General features: G+C 35.4%; 1 protein-coding gene across 5 annotated transcripts in view; it reads left to right on the top strand.

The window, feature by feature from the left end:
- Positions 1–6111, top strand: part of PTPRC (protein tyrosine phosphatase receptor type C) — a 124668-nt gene extending 118557 nt beyond the window's left edge. For all 5 annotated transcript variants that reach the window (XM_045456646.1, XM_045456645.1, XM_045456644.1 and 2 more), the window contains 4 exons: positions 1879–2001; positions 2224–2402; positions 3494–3629; positions 4971–6111. In XM_045456646.1, coding sequence (XP_045312602.1) covers positions 1879–2001; positions 2224–2402; positions 3494–3629; positions 4971–5246 — 714 coding nt within the window. In that variant the 3' untranslated portion in view covers positions 5247–6111. The remainder of the gene's footprint in view (positions 1–1878; positions 2002–2223; positions 2403–3493; positions 3630–4970) is intronic.
- Positions 6112–18080: the final 11969 nt, after the last annotated feature.

The following is an 18080-nucleotide window of genomic DNA, read 5'->3' as shown; positions in this document are numbered from 1 at the left end:
CCTCTATCCCCATTTTGATCCTTTGGATCAAAATGGGGATAGAGGGCACATTTAGATATATGAACTCCTTATATTTAGGAGTTTAGATAGAACTCCTTAAAAATTTATCTAAATCCTGCCTTCTTTACGTTCATGTAATATTCAGCATTATAAAATTCTATAGTTGGAGGTGAACCTAAGGTCTATTTTGATCTGCTTAATGCCTATGACATGTATTTGATCTTCCGCTTAATACTTTGAGTTATCTAAATTTCTCTGGTGGTAGATTTTACTTAATTTTAGCACCTAACACATTATATGGCATATGTTAAAGCTTATTTAATTTTTTTTACATTTATTTATTATCAAGAGACAGAGGGAGACAGAGCATGAACATGGGAGGGGCCGAGAGATGGGAAGACACAGAATCCAAAGCAGGCTCCAGGCTCCGAGCTGTCAGTACAGAGCCCTACGCGGGGCTCGAACCCACAAACCGAGAGATCATGACCTGAGCTGAAGTTGGACGCTTAACTGACTGAGCCACCCAGGCGCCCCTATGTTAAAGCCTATTTAATGAACACTCTCATAAGCATGCAGTTATATGCCTTCTCTTTCTCTCTGTCTTCTCTTTGTTTCCCTATCTCTGACATAGAATGTTGTTTTTATTTTATGGGTTTTTTTTTCTTTTCCTTTTTATTTTTTTAAATGTTTGTATTTATTTTTGAGAAAGAGAGACAGAGAGAGAGAGAGAGAGCACACGTGACTGCAAGTAGAGGAGGGGCAGAGAGAGAGGGAGACACAGAATCCGAAGCAGGCTACAGGCTCCAAGCTGTCAGCACAGAGCCCCACATGGGGCTCAAACTCATGGACCACGAGATAATGACCCAGACCACAATCTGACGCTCAACCAACCGAGCCACCTAGGCACCCTACTTTTTTTTTTTTTTTTAAATAACTTGTTAGGAATTCCAGCATGCTATTCTAGCAATTATTTTTTTCATCAAACTGTGAAAACTGGAAAATGAAATGGTAGTTTAGGCATCTGCCTGTTGTTGTCAGAAGTTGTGGGACTGTAGTTGGTACAGAGCCATTTGCAGAGAGAGAACACACTTTTGTGACCCACCTACTCTTCAATCTGACCCTTTACTTAGATTTGCAGTTAACTTATAAAAAACTGCTCATGGTGTTGGTCATCAAGATACAGCGACAAAGCACTAAAGGATGAAATCTCCTTCCTCAAAGACCACTGAAGGGACAGTGAGACTTGTTATGGCAGGGGTCATGATCAACACCAGCTCAATCTACAAATTTTGAAGAGGTGATAATAAGGGTATGGAAGGGAGGAACAAATCTCAAAGACCTACACTAGCAGTGACAGAGCCACTCCAGTGATGTCCTGGCCACTTTGGGTATTTCTCAGTTCCCTTGATTTGCACAAGCAAACACCAGGTATTGTAGAATGGATGTCCAAGATACTTAAGATAGATTGTAGAGTTTTATGGACAACTTTTAATTTTAGAACACAATTAGTAATTTCAACTTAATAGAATGGGAGGAAAGAGAGAGAGGAGAGAGATGGAGACAGTAAGAGGTGATCTCAATGTGTTAAAAAGCAAACAGAGGGGCGCCTGGGTGGCGCAGTCGGTTAAGCGTCCGACTTCAGCCAGGTCACGATCTCGCGCTCTGTGAGTTCGAGCCCCGCGTCGGGCTCTGGGCTGATGGCTCAGAGCCTGGAGCCTGTTTCTGATTCTGTGTCTCCCTCTCTCTCTGCCCCTCCCCCGTTCATGCTCTGTCTCTCTCTGTCCCAAAAATAAATAAAAACGTTGAAAAAAAAAAAAAAAAAAAAAGCAAACAGAACACTTGTGAAGAAGGTGTTGAACCATGTTCTTTCTTATCTAGGAAGTCTGTGCTCAGTACTGGGGAGAAGGAAAGCAGACATATGGAGATATACAAGTTGATATGAAAGACACCAACCAATCTGCAGCTTATACCCTCCGTGTATTTGAACTGAGACATTCCAAGGTACATAAATAATTTCAGGAGTATATATTTTTGATCTGGTGATTGGTCTGGTAGAAGAACTAATAAACATTACTCTATAAAAGTAAAGCAAAATGTATATAATGTTTTATTATAAATTTAAGATGAGTTAAATGAAAGTAATTGTGAAGAAAATGTGACCATCAAGTTATTAGAGGGACTGAACCTTATGTGAGTTAATGTTCTCTTCTTTTCTGGTTTTAGAGGAAAGATTTTCGGACTGTGTACCAGTACCAGTATAATAACTGGAATGTGGATGAGCTTCCTCCAGAACCCAAAGAATTAATCTCTATGATTCAGATTCTCAAAGAAAAACTTCCCAAGAAGAATTCCACTGAAGGAACTAAGCATCACAAGAATGTGCCTCTCCTCATTCACTGCGGGTGGGTGGGATTTGATAGCATATTCTCTAAAAAATCTTCATAATGCTTGACTTCATGGTCCACACTTCCCGTGAGATTATTTATGCTAATACATAAAATGCAGGCCCACACTGAAAGCCTCTTGTGGAATCAGTCACTCTCTCAGGTTTGCTCCCACAGCATAGCTCTTACAGAAATATGATAGAAATGATTATAGTGTAATCATTTTAGTCTGTAAATTTCTTACTACCAGTGTCATATCATCTTTCAGTCCCAGTGCCTAACATTGAATCTGGAATGTCATATGTCCTGGATGAGTTAATGAATGAATGGAAGGATGCATGAACAGACGGATGGATATTACATTTTATTTATGCTTCCATGCACTGATCCACTCTATTAGGTGTTAACAGAATCCAGAGGAATGAATGCTTTGCCATCAGCAAACATATTATAAGTTGTATATTAATTGAAAAGACTTGAATAAATAAAATCCTGCTAATAACATATTCTTTAAATTGAATATTTATTATAATGTAACATGCTTCTCACAGTTAGGTAAATTATCGAGTTGTCCTCTTTTTAATGAAAAATTTCACCAAGCATCAGTTTTCTATTGATCCAGAAATGTGGACATTTGTAAAAGCATTAGAGAAACAGAAGAGAGGAGAAAAAGCATGCATTCTAATAATATACAAAATATTGGGTCCAGGATTTCTGGTTTCATTGATTTCTAGTCATGTCTTTATTTTTCCTAAATCTCGATGTCCTCATCTGCAAATTGGAATTATGAAAGTTGTCCTAATAACTTCAGATGTAAATAAAAATGCATTATGATCTATAAGGTGTTAAACAGAGGAAAAAATATGCTTAAAGCTTAAGACAATTATTTTTTTAAGTATAAGATTATTATAATCTCAAACTGAAAAAAGTTTGTCCGAAAAATGGATTTAGCAGAAATGTTTTGCTCTTACAAGATTGGAATACTATAATTACAATAAACATGAAGTGAAGAATGCATTCTATCTCTCCCTTTCAGTTTTTATTCTAATATAACTTTTTCCATAAAATGTAGAATTATTTTCTTTTTAAATCTTTTTTTCCTCTTACAGAGATGGATCTCAGCAAACAGGACTGTTTTGTGCTTTGTTAAATCTCTTGGAAAGTGCAGAAACAGAAGAAGTGATAGATGTTTTTCAAGTAGTAAAATCTCTGCGCAGAGCTAGACCAGGAATGGTTCCCACATTTGTAAGTAGACCTTAGAGCTGTTTTTGATGTGTTTTGCATTTTTATTCTGACGCTTTCTTCTCTCTCCCTCTTCTCCAATCCTCTCCTTTCTTTTCCTTTTCTTGTATTCTATTCACTGTTCTATTCTTTTTTATATTCCTTTTTTACATGACGATTCACATGAAATTATCATTAATATAAATAAGAGACCTAACTGGAGCTTGCCAGCAATTTGTTATGGCAATTCATGTCAGACATTTCTTCAAGCGCTCATGAATTCCCTAATTTCCCCCATCTTTACTCCTGTATTAATGTGTATTGCTGTGTAACAAAGCACTCCAAAATTAGTGGCAGAAAAAAAAAACACATTTATTATAGTTCAATAGTATATTGGAGCAATGAAATCTTTCTGCCAATGACGTCAGGTTCAGCCAATCTAGACCAAGCTCACTGATAGGTTTGCTGCTGTTGATATGTCCACTAAGCTTGGCTTGTCCAAAATGATCTCTACGACCAGCAGATTGGCAGTCGCTGGCACTTAGCTCTGGCAACAGGGATGAGTAGAATGCAGGTCTCTCTGTCTCCAAAAGACAAGCCCACGCATATTCACGTAAAAACGGTAGAGCTCCAAGGAGTAGGGTGGCAGGGCGCACGACCCCTTGAGGTTTAGTCTTGAAACTGGCACAATGTGTCCTCCTCTGTGTTTTCTTGTCTAAGCAAGTCACAGGGGCAGCTCAGCTTTAAGAATGTGGAGATCGACCCCGCCTCTTTTCGAAAGGGTCTGCAAAGTCACATTGCAAAGAAGTGTGGATTCAGAGAGGATAATAAGTGTGGCAGTTTTGTAATCAATCAAGCATGGATCTTCTGCAGCTGGCAGAGGGCAATCTGGAAATTAATAACCAGTCGCCATATAAACTTAGCTACTCACTCAAATATATGCAGCTTTTAATTATGTATGACACTAAACTTGCATATATTGATTTTAAAAGTGTACTGAGTGCCTGTTATGTGCTCTTGCCATTAAAAGACTCACCATTTAGCATGAGGAAAAGGCAGATATTTATTAAACAGTGTAGTAGTTGAAATGACAGAGATTATAAGAAGGACACAAATGAGGGCACTTAATTTAACCTATGGAGATCAAGATAGGCTTCCTGAAGCATTAACCTCAAAAAGTGGCATCTTGGGCCATGTCATGGAAATGAGACACCTCGTGGCCTGTGAGGGGAATGAACAAGTAAGAATGACCAAGACTTCCAAGTAAATTAATAGTTCTTGCTAATTTTCATCTGATATATAAATAATTACATAAACCTCCTTTATAATAATTACATAATCTTACTTGCTTCTTTCTTTTACTAGGAGCAATACCAATTCCTATACGATATCGTTGCTAGTGCCTATCCTGCCCAGAATGGACAAATAAAGAAAAGCAACAATCAAGAAGATAAAATTGAATTTGATAATGAATTGGACAAAGCAAAACAGGATGCTAATTGTGTTAGTTCACCTGATGCCCTTGATAACGCCAATGAAGGAAATAAAGAAGATGAAGGTGCTAAAGTCACAAGTAGCCCTGAGGAGCCAGAACATTCTGCCAATGGTCCTGCGAGTCCAGGTTTAACTCAAAGTGCATAGGAAAAGATGTATACAGGACTCATTGTGTTGTGTTATTTCTATTTTTCTAGGAGTAGGATGGCAAAATAGATAAACAGTGGATTAATGAAGTGCATTGGACAAATATTTGTGAGAAGTTTCTATTTTGCTACAGTAGAAACATATTTAAGATAGTTTTGCTAAAATGTTTTGTACAGTCTTTTGCATATGTTAAAATTTTACCCACCATTAAGCAAAAAATAACGTCTTTGTAGACTTAGATTGTGTGTGTGTGTATGTGTGTGTGTGTGTGTGTGAGAGAGAGAGAGAGACAGAGACAGAGACAGAGAGAAACAGAGATGGCAACAGGAAAGGGAGAGAGGATGCTTTTAAGTGAATTTAAGCGCTTTTGAGAAACCTTGCCTTTTTTTGTAGAAAAAACCCATTTTATGTTGAACATATTAACTTAGCTTAAAGGACCTATTTTTTAAATCATAAATTGTGTGTGGGATCTAAGAATAAAATGTACATTTCTGAAACGACCTCAAGATGTCCTCCTTGTTCTACTCATATAAATCTTATAGTTTACTATTTTACTTCTAGAAATAGACATAAAAGTAGTGTGTGTGTGTGTGTGTGTGTGTGTGTGTGTTTGTGTAGTTACTACAAGAAAGTTAACTATATTAACATTTGGAAATCTTACATTCCATATGTTAGCATTTAGTCCCTATCTTTCAAGCTCATTTAATCTAATTTAAAATTTTCAAGCAAGCCTATCTTGTTATACTCACATGGTGTTTATAATTTTGCAGTAATCTCTGTATAATATGTGAAATTCATTGCTTGATACTTTTGACCAAAAATTATGTGTGTTGTAGTTGAATTTAAATAAACATCTTTAAACAAATGCAATAGATATTAATATTCGTAGGATAAAAATAGAATTATGCAAATGTATTTGTGTGAAATATTTACATTTGAAACCTAATCTAGCTATTTTTATGGAATGCAATCCCGATATGAGAAATGTAATATTGCACATGCATATTTTCCATGCTAAAATTTATCCTTGACTTTCACCCAAGTACATTTACTTTGTTTTTACCCATTCTATTTTACTTTATTTTAATTCCAGTATAGTTAACATATAGTCTTGTATTACTTTCAGGTGTACAATATAGTGATTCAACAATCCCATACATCACCCAGTGCTCATCACAACAGAAGTGCATTTGCTTTGAATTTCTCAAATGCTTAGACTACAATAGCCAAATTATGGAAAGAGCCCAAGTGTCCATTGATTGATGAATGGATAAAGAATATGTGATACATATACACAATGGAGTATTACTCAGCATTAAAAAAGAATGAAATCTTGCCATTTGCAATGACTTGGGTGGAGCTAGAGAGTATTATGCTAAACAAAATAAGTCAATCAGAGAAAGACAAATACCATGATTTCACTCATACGTGGAATTTAGGAAGCAAAACAAATGAGCAGAGGGAAAAAAAAAAAAAGAGAAAGAGAAAGAGAGAGACAAAGCAAGAAACAGACTCTTAGCTACAGAGACCAAACCGACGGTTACTAGAGGGGAGGTGGGTGTGGGCATGGGTTAAATAGGTGATGGGTATTAAGGAGGGCACTTGTCATGATGAGCATAGGGTGATGTATGGAAGTGAATCACTATATTGTACACCTGAAACGAATATTACACTGTATATTAACTAACTGGAATGTAAATAAAAATTTAAAAAATTCTTAGACTGCTTTTACCAGAGATTGACATCAATAATCATAATAAAATCCAATCATTATATTTTCTTATATGTAACATATTGTGTTACATGTTCATATATAAACCATGTAAGCACATACTAAAATATAAGCTTAATGCAATGAACATCTGTACAGCAATGTCACAGGTCTCAATTGCTTTAAAAGATCCATGGTCTAACAATTGCTTAGGATCTATAAAAAAAATTAAGAAAAATGGTATTTTTCAAAAAGTAATGAAGAACACTCTTTTTGGTGAATTCTGCATCAGCATATTACATTAATTCCACTACCTTTAGTTTGGCTCAGTTTTCTGTATCTTCTCTCTCCTGACTGATTTTAAGTGTCTTAACTATACATCATCAGTTGCTTTCCATTCAACTCAATTTATCTTATGTTCATCTTTCTAATTCTTTTATTGGACATGTGAAATTAGGAATCAATTCTTACATTATTGGATAGTACCTTGTTAACTATGAGAAGAGGTGAATTTTAGAATGAAACAATAGTTTCTAATTTATACTGAGTTTATTTACTGTCTCCTTACTTATTAATAAGAAAAGGGGGTTGAGAAGCATCCATCATGGGCAACAGAAAGAAATAAAGCTTGCTTTAATTAATCACCCAGACTTTTATACCTTGGTTTCTCCAACTGAAATGTGATCAGTCTCCATTTACTAGATAATGTTAAAATTCACAGTTTTAATATGCAGTAGACTGGTGTTAACTGTGATTATTTATCTGTGAGCTGCTTCAAAATACAAACAGCAAAAGTTCTGAATTTTAAATAGTCTACAGGTAAAGTTTTCCTCTGAGGTTTCAGCTGCAAGTGACATCTTCCAAATGTAGATGCTGTGTATTTTTAATGTGTATTTTCCACTTGAGTCCGTCCTTTTGAGAAGATAACAAAATAAATAGTTAGAAAATAGATCCATGGTAGTTTCTATTAGTTTAAGAAGCAAGTTGGAAACTTTTTTGTTTTCTTCTTCAAGTGAGAAGTTGTGGTAAAGGGAGAGATAGACTAGGAGGTCAGAAGGCCCACTAATCCTTGAGAATATATACCAGTCAGAAGGTAGGGCTCACTGCATTAGAACATAGAATTATATGTCTATGATTTTTATTTGAAAAAAAATAATGTGTGAATTATAGACTCATGTCTATGACTACCGGTTGCGTTCCTAGAGAATCTACCATGAGGTAGAAAAGACTCACTTTCTAAAGTTTGGTACTGCCATTAGTAATTCCAAGATCTAGTTAGAAAAATTGAGTGCAAAGTTCCAATTTAATAAAATCTGGTCCATTTTAGGGACAGGGCTGTGGATCCCGTTTTATATTTATTGGGCTAAAAGAGACTAGGTTATGTTTCTTTTAAAGTTTATTTTATTTCTGGTACCAGGAATCATTGGAAATAAAAGATACATTTACTGTTCTTAAAATTCAGTTCCCAAGGTGCACCTGGGTGGCTCAGCTACTAAGTGTTCGACTCTTAATTTCAGCCCAGGTCATGATCTCACCATTCGTAATATTGAGTCCTGTGTCAGGCTCTGTGTTGACAGCGTGGAGCCTGCTTGGTATTTTCTCTCTTCCTCTCTGCCTCTTACCAGCTTGTGCTCTCTCTCTTTCTCTTAAATAAACATTAAAAAATAAAATCTTTTAAAAAATTGAGCTCCCAAGTCATTAACATTTTACAGTGATAAATATTTTCAGCAAAGAGGTATACATTTTAATAGTCCCTTGAAATTGTAAAACTGTGTGTAGTGATTAGCTGAATGTCTTTGCAATGGTAATTTTAGAAGTGTAAGCTTCTACCCAAAACTCCAATACATGTACAGTGAAATTTTCATATCTCATTTTGCTACAAAACCACAAAATATAAAGTTTATTATTTCTTTTAACTAACTAGGACTGATCTTAATTTTTACTTTACACTGGAGATTTGTTATAAAATGTTCTCATTGAACTATATTAGGTCAAAATAAATGGGTGGTAATTGCCCCTGCTTAATTGTAACATATTCCTTGATATGAAGACTTCCACATGTACAACTTCAAAGGAAAAGTATATTTGTTGAAATAAGTAGAAAAGGCTGTGCTTTCATTCTCTTATACAAATTTTACAACTGGAACAATCTGAAAGGTTCTTCCAGAAGACACATTCAGAACTCAGATCTTTCATTTCCAACTTCAGGTGAAAAGATTAATTTTGCTAAGGGTCCATTTTCTGTAATCATTCTTCAGTAAACTTCTTAACATTTCTCCCTACATTTTCTTGGCAAATACATTGGCTTTTTTGTTTGTTTGTTTGTTTTGTTTTTGTTTTTTGTTTTTTTGTTTGTTTGGTTGGTTGGTTCACTACTAGCCCAAAGGATATTCATGCTATGTCATTACTTTTAACCAAAAAAAATAAAAATTATTGTAATAACTAATGTTTATTGAAGCATAATACATGCCTGGTATTTTATTAATTGCTTTACCCTCATTTGTTTGCCAAGAAAAATTCTATAGAGCACAGACTCTTGGTATCTCCATTTTATAGACAAGGAACTGTCTATAAACTTTAGAAAAGTTTTCTAAACTTTAGAAAAGTTTGGTACCTGGCCTGTTGTAACACATCTAGTGAGTGACAGACCCAGGATTTGAAGCAGCTCTTACTGGCACCATAGGCTATGTTCATAACCTTTTGCTCTTCTGGCTCTGAGTATCAACTTGGTTTGTGTGTTTTGAAAAATTAGTGAAGAAAATAATCTGAATTTATTTTCTGTCTTTTCTTTAGCCATGATTAAAATGAAAACAAAAACAAAACCACGTGTAACATACACTCAACAACACTTCACAACATAGTAAGCTTAGCTGAACTCATAACATTGAAGTTATTATACAAAATAAACATGCTCTTAAACATCCATGGGAAAGGATTGTTCTCATAGTACATATAAACAAAGATCACCTCATCGCTAAAGTGAGTGCCAGGAAATAAAACACAACAATAAATCACAAATGTCACTGTTCCATTGTCCTTCGATTTGGTAATCAGAACAAGTTCTTACTGTTTGGATCACATTTCAGTGTGTTTGTCAGAGGACCCATCAATCAGTATTTGAAACAAGTTAACAGGGCACCATAAAATCCAAACCACATTTATGGAGAGTATGACTCACTCACTTTCTCTGGTAAGTGAGTCCAAGGGAGCTTGGTTCTTCTGACCCAGCTGTCCCCAAACTTAGAATGCCAGGTAACTGGAAATGGATGTTCCATGTGAAATCACACATGCATTTCCCTCTAGAAAAACCAGTGCTTTCTTGGTTCATATACACCTTCTTCCCATAATAAAAGTGGGACCTCTGGTATACATATTTAATTTTCCAAGAAAGGAGGGCTTATTGGGTTCATTAACATTCTCGTATACAGCAGGCAAATCAGATCTATAGAGGCAGATGAACCATCAAAAAGTATAAGCATTGTCTTGAATTGTTATGGTTGTGTAATCTTTTGCATACATACCCTGAGAAGGGGGAACAAAATGTGGCACTAGGAAAGGAACCAATCTGCCCATTATTAAGGCCTGGAATGAAAAGTAGAATAGTATCAGGATACCCACAGAACCTGTCCATCCCACTGGTTGACATAGGCTCAAAGCTAGTGTTTCCTGGTGGTATACTTGGGTAACTGTGTACTGTGAATTTTTACTGGTAATCAATAATTCAGATATTTCATTAACTCAGACGGTATTATCCCTCATGAATTACATTTCATGGATTTTGTTATGTGTTATAAGTTATCAAAAAGAAAGGAGAGAAATGAATTATTATATTTATAAGAAATTCACAGGTAGTAAATCCTTTTATAAAGGAGTTCCCACTGATATTTAATTGTTTGCTTTCAGGGATGGTAAATATGCAGAAGATTTAATACCATAAATTTGGATTTTTTTCATAATTAACAGAAATAAAAAACTAAACTTAATGGTCATCTATTATCTGTTTTGAGTTACTTTAAATCGCCTTGGCCAACGAATTTTCCATCATTTGTTGCATCTTGGAGTGGACCTTCATAAACAATAGCAAAGAGCTGTAGGTTACTTAAAGTAACACCCTGTAGAACACTGTAGCAATTATTATTTTGACAGCATCTTTAAAAAAACAAATGCTTTCCTCCCCCTCCACACTATTCATTTCCCACAGGGATGCACTGATTAGGTGACAAGTCTTTAATAATCCACGAGATCTTTGTCTCAGACGCTGCACCTTGACTTTGATCCCCATACTATCTTTGAATATCTGGCAACCCGAAATAACTCTGCTTCCCTCTTGAAGAACACACGAACACCATAACAAATCACGTTTGGTTCAACATACAAGAAGCATTTTTTTCAACATCTAGGGTCATGTCAGTTATGTGAGTAAATATATAGCAGTGATATAAAAGCAGGAAACTTTGGTCTGGATTTTTCAGTGTGTGTGTGCAAGTATGTGGGTTTCCCTGAAGATGGACTAATGTTTCTCATCTGGGATCACAATCTGTTTTAGTTTTATAAAATGACTTTTTAAATGAAACAAGTTATTTTTGTAAATAAAACATGCTTGACAGCTTTCCCTTTGTTTAAAGTAGCATTCAATCATGGAAGTCAAATTTCTCTTTGGTGAGAATCAGTAGGAAATAAACTCTATTTGTTCTTTCAAGAGGTCACAAAATATTTATTCACAATTTAACTGCAGGAAGTTAGAAAAGGTCAAAAATCAGTCAAATCAATGACAAGTTTAGTCATATTACTAAAACCCACTGAATTTCTACAGATTTTTATATGTTTCAATTCACTGTCCTGTAGTGATTCAGAGCCCATATGAATTTCAGAAATAATAGCAACCCTACATTTATACAATGTTAAAGGGAGAGATTAATTTTATGTAGCACTGCAAGATGATACACTTTGTAGGCTATTCATTAGCTAACATAATTCTATGAAGATATAAGATATCTCTCTGGGAATATCATCTGAGATTTATGTTTGGTGATTTTATGTAGCCACTGAAATTATTACAAGTGCAAGACATGTTTTAGTATTAATTTCCACAAAAGAAAACAAAAACAAAAGAAGTGAGAATTGGGTATGGTCTGGGATTTCTAGTTACTCCAGGGAGAACTCTAGTCCTTCTTCCCATCCTGATTCTTTCCTTTCTGTACCTTAACTTCAAGTACTTATGCAAACCATCTTGGCCCACAAGCACTCCTGCCCAACTGACAACTGAGGGTGCATTAGTCCTGTTTCCCCCATTCTGTTCTCTCCTCCATTCCTGCAGCTTCCCTGCCTGAAACTACTGTTATTAAAAAAAAAAAAAAAAAAAAAAAAGACACCAAACACTTAAATTTCCTACTGGTATCATCAAACATGGGTGATTCCAAATCTGATTCAGGACCACAGTGTGGTGTATGCATTATTTTCAGTTCAAAATTGATTTCCTCTACTCTCTTCCTTGGTGTTTTTCCACGCTTGAACCCTCTCCAAGGCTACTACTTTCATCAAATTCCATGGACTGTTTTTCTGGAAAAAAAAAAAAGAGAAGGAAAACAAAAAGAAAAAAAATAGAAGCCACTCACCTGATTTTCTTCTTATTCATTTTGAAATATATATTCCTATCCTTACCATACTCACTTTTCCTGTCCTTTCTTAGGTTTCCCTACACTTTATCAGACCAATTTTTTCATCAATGAGTCTTTATGTTTTTTAGAATAATCATTGTTTTGTAAAACTGATACATTCTTGTATAAAAGCAAGCAATCAGAAAAGCACCAATAATAATGTGTAAAAAATTATTCAAATCCAATTGAAAATTAATCATAGGATCCTAGAGAGTTCAAAAAAACTACAAAAATCCCTAAACATATGCTCAATCTCACTCACATAAGAGAAATGCAAATTAAAACTACATTGAGATAACCAGTTCATAATGAACAATATACAGACTTGTCCATACCCTGTTGTCAGGGTTGTGTGAGAAATAAGGACTCATGATTTTACCAGAACAAAGGAACAACCCAATAGCGGGCAACGTGGCAATAGCTATCAAATTTACAGATGCGTCTCTACTTTTACCTAGAAACCCCACATCTTGTAATTTACCATTCAAAAATATTTATAAAGTTATAAAATGTCACATGTACAAATTATTATATATTTCTTTCTTGGAAATCAGAAATTATTGGAAACAACCCAAGCATCCATCTATAGACATCTGGATAAATAAACTCAGGTACTGCCTACCTTTCAGTGAAATATTATATATTTACTTGTAGGGGCTGGTGGGGAGTGCTGATGTGGGTAGGAGCTTGTACATCTTAGCATGCTGTTTTGAATTTTAAACTGTGAATTTATTACCCATTTGAAAAACAATACATTTTAATTTTAAAATTTGCAAATGTACTTTCAGATATAAACATCATTACAATTTGGTGAATATTATTGTAGTCATTTCCCCATATATATAGAAGTTAAGAAAAAAGAACAAAAGGAGGCAAAGAGGGGGGGAAGAAGGTCAAAATAAATAAGAATTTTTTAGATTAGAAAAATAATGTAAAAAATAGTGTAAAAAATTGGGATAACAAAAATTTGACAACACAGATTTTCCTTTTATTTTTTAAAAAAGGATTATGTTTAATTCAATTGACCTTATTGAAAATGGGATTTTAATGAGTTGAAAGTAAATTTTAACCTATGTTTAAATTTTCTTTTTTACGTATATTTAGCATATATTAAATTTAAATGACTTTACATTGAACATGAGGCATAGTTTATAAAAATTTCAAAGTGTTTTAACTTTACTTGTCATTATTTCTCTCTCTGCTATTAAAGACAAAGAATTGTCATATCCACATTGGCTCTCTCCACCTCTTGATATTCATCCTATTTGTATTGCTAATTTCACAATACAAGTTGACTGATACTGAATTAGACTTACATTTAAACTGAGCCGGAGGCTAGAGGCCTTGCTAGGACTGTGAAATTCCTGAATTTCTTATTTGATTCATCTCTAAATTATCTTCATTTTCTTGTAAAACGAGTCTTATCAGATATTCTTTATGATGCCGCTTCCTTCTGGTCTGGTACTTAAGCATATGTACAGTTGTCTTTATACTGGGAGGGCAGTGGGCAGGAGGTATAAAATTTAGGAATTAGGTATTTGATTCCAAAGAATTTTTTGGACTGTGTTTCACTGAATTCTGTCTTTGATGCAGTGGAATGTTGGTGCCCACACAAATGTTTCTTCTTTTAAGCATTAACTTGTGCCTTCTTGGATAATTTCATGATTCTTTCTTGATCTTTGAATTTCAGAAACTCATTCAGCCCAATCTTGGCTTTGATCTACTGTATGACATCTTCCTGGGACACAGTGTATACTTTCAATCTTTACATGCAGATTTTAATGTTTTCATGATTTTTTAAATGTATCTTCAAATTTCTTTTCCATATAGTTGGTTTCCTTTAGGGAATCTTGTTCAACCTTCTACATCCATTGGATTCTTTCAGTTTCTTAAAGGCACCTCTTTTTTTCTCTAGCATTGACTTTTGCTTCTGAGACTAAGTTCCTGAGTCTGATTTCTGATTTTGCTTTTGTCTTATTTTTTCCTAAAATCTTGGAGATCATTCTCCGCCATCAACTAAATTTTCACAAGGTGATCTGATGTGAGAAGATTTTGTTGCTTTATGTTTCATTTCATGGTTTTGCTCACTTGGCAGGCCCATTCAGCTTGGACAAATTTCCCTAAATTATTTTCTTCCCTTCCTCCTTCCCATTCTCTAACTCTCGATCTCTCTCTCCTCTTCCCTACTCTCTTCTGGTCCTTTTTTGTTTTGTGTGTGTTGGGGTGGGTGAGGATTACCTTCCTTCTTAAATAGAACCTCCAAATTTTCTAACTTTCTTGCATTTACTTTGCTATTTTTCTTTTTTCTTTTAGAGAGAGAGAGAGAGAGAGAGAGAGAGAGCGCGAGAGAGCAGGAGTGGAGAAGAGGGGCAGGGGAAGAGAGAGACAATCTTAAGCAGGCTCCACACTCAGCATGGAGCCTGATGGGGGGCTTGATCCCAGGGCCCTGGGATCATGACCTGAGCTGAAATCAAGAGTCCAATGCCCTACTGACTGAGCCACCCAGGTGCCCCTACTGTGTTATTTTTCTAATCTCAGTGTCCTTTTGATACCTCTCTGAGGGTCTTCAACGTTATTATTCTAGCTTTTATTGACTTATTCCCTCTAAAATATAATTTTATTTACAAGGATTCTTGTTTATTCCCAGAATCTTTATTTTTAATCAAACCATGTTTATACTTTATGATGGGAATAGTTCTCTAGGCATATGTATCACATTTTTTTTCCTATTCCAGATATTGGCTTTGTTTTCATCTATGTTACCTTAATCCACTCCTGAATTTTGTTCTTTCTTGGTGAGATAACTTGAGCTGTTTCCACTGATTGGTAAATATTTATGTTCAGACACATTCCAAATATCACTAAACTTGTAAATATCTCCTTACTACCCAAGCCAGAATTTATTGCTCCCTTCATCTGATTCTCACACTACAGTGATTATAACTCTACCATAGTGCAGGTCACATTCCACTGTAACTTTTGTACAGGTGTCTCTCTCAGGAAATACCTCCTCAAGACTAGGAACTATACCTGAACCTATCTGTGTATCCTTTCTGTAGCAACTTGCAGTATCAGGAACACTGGAATGGTCCATAGGCATGTTTTAAAAGCTGTATGTTGCCTTACATTTCAGTCACTGCATTACTTCTTTTTTAAAGTATAAATTTATATCAACTTCAAGTGAAATATTTACTACAGATGATCCTCAACTTGATCACCATGTGTTTTCAACCAAGTACCCCCCATTTAAAACAAAAGTGTTTTAAAACAAATGTGTGTTAAAACAAATGTGTTTTAAAACAAAAGTTGTAGTGTTCTCCCATCTTCTAGAATTCTTGGCTGCTCTAGTTTTTCCCCACCTCTGATCATTTCCAACACCTCCTTCAGCCCCTGGGCCTTTTCTTCATCGTGATTTACCTCAACAGAGCTCAAGCCTCAGTGGGCTTGTCACTTGTATTTCAAGTACTTGTCACATGGTAGGCTCCAGGGACATTTTAAAGAAAAGTTTATACAGTGGAAGGAAGCACGTTTGTGGGGGCCTCTGTGGTCTGCCACAAACCCCATCCAGAGAGCAGAGTTTAACTGCTCAGGAGACACTGTGGCATGCAGCCTCAGGCCATCTTCCTGCCTTCAGACAGGAAGGGGAGGGTTCAGTGAGGGGAACTCAGAAACGAACCTGAAGGAGTGACTGAAAGATGCTAAGTACACTTAGAATTGCCCTTCTGAGGCCTCTTTTAGGAGTTTAGTTCTTCTGTGCCTCCAGGGAAGCATCTGGTTCTAGGTCCTTTCTGCCTACTTTTCTTACCTCACAAATAATTTCACCTTCTACTTACCAAATTTTAAGAAAAGAAATGGGCCGGGAGGAGGCACCTGGGTGGTTCAGTGAGTGTCGGACTCTTGATTTTGGCTCAGGTCATGATTCCAGGGTCCTTGGGATTGAGCCCCATGTCAAGCTGAGCATGGAGCCTGCTTAAGATTCTCTCTCTACCCCCGCTACCCTTCATCCACTCATGTGTGTGTGCACGCTATCGCATGTCCTTTCTCATAAATAAATAAATGCATAAATTAATTAATTAATAGAAATGAGGATTGGTTGGAAGCAACTACTAAAATATAATGCCTCAGATGTCACAATTGGCATTTTTTTTTATCAGACATATGCAAAAATAAATACGTGATTAACTTCCATTTGGATGCATACTTAACAATCCCACTTTACCCAAAAACACAGATAATACCATTTCAGTAAACATAGAGTACAAATAACATAATGTTTCATGAATTTTACAGTCTCGGTGAAGTGATTTTATTACTGAATAGGCATTTAAAATATTGGTGATTTCAGGGGCACCTGGGTGGCTCAGTCGGTTAAGCGTCCGACTTCAGCCAGGTCACGATCTCGCGGTCCGTGAGTTCGAGCCCCGCGTCAGGCTCTGGGCTGATGGCTCAGAGCCTGGAGCCTGCTTCCAGTTCTGTGTCTCCCTCTCTCTCTGCCCCTCCCCCGTTCATGCTCTGTCTCTCTCTGTCTCAAAAATAAATAAACGTTAAAAAAAAATTAAAAAAAAATATTGGTGATTTTTTCATAAGTATTTTTAATAAATAAAGCATTTATAAGTTTGAAATATCTGAACTTATTTTATAGAAATAAGTTCCAAAATAAGTGAATTTAACCAAGGGAAAGTATAATTTCTTTATGGTATTAAAAAAGAAACTTTTATTCTTTTTCACTGGGCAAACCCATTATACAGAATATTCCACTCCAATTTTAGTAAAATAGTCGTATTTCAATTATTGAAACAGTCATATTTCACTAGTAATTCTTAATATGAATTCACTCATTTGGAAATAAACCAGTATTTAATCCTTTAAACATCATGCCATCTTTGAAGAAGATGTGAAGATCATCAAGGAGGTATAGTTGTGGATTCGTAATAAATGCAATGAGGAAATTCTGGGCTTTATTTATACATTTGCTTAATAACATATTTTTTCAAAAATTATAAAAAAACATCTTAAAAGCAGATTCAAAATTCTTAGACTTAAACAGTTCAGACCTCAATATTTCGTAATACAAAATGTCAAAGGAAATAAGTCCCTGAATGCTTTGTGGAAAGTAAATCTTGTACGTTGGCAGCCTGATCCTTATCTTAACCATATTGGCTATTCTATCCCTTGCTTTATGAGAAATAGAAAATTTTTTTTTTTAGGTTAATGAACTTCACATACAACACAAATAAATTCAGTGGGATTTGTATGCTAGGGCAAGAAAACAAGACAAAGAAATTATAGAATTACTTTATACTTTTTTATTAGTCTAAATAGTAAATTTCGTGGGAACAATTTGCCTTTTTTCTGGTGTAATTTCCTTAAGCTGAAGTGTTTTTACATAGATATACTTGAATGCTTTTCATCACCTTATTGTAGAATGTAGAATGACCACCAGGTTGTGCTAAAACCATTGCGATG

Source organism: Leopardus geoffroyi, chromosome C3 (assembly GCF_018350155.1).
Source record: "Leopardus geoffroyi isolate Oge1 chromosome C3, O.geoffroyi_Oge1_pat1.0, whole genome shotgun sequence".
In the NCBI taxonomy this organism is placed as follows: domain Eukaryota; kingdom Metazoa; phylum Chordata; class Mammalia; order Carnivora; family Felidae; genus Leopardus; species Leopardus geoffroyi.
The sequence above is the reverse complement of the archived record's forward strand: the minus strand, read 5'-3'. Positions and strand labels throughout refer to the sequence as shown.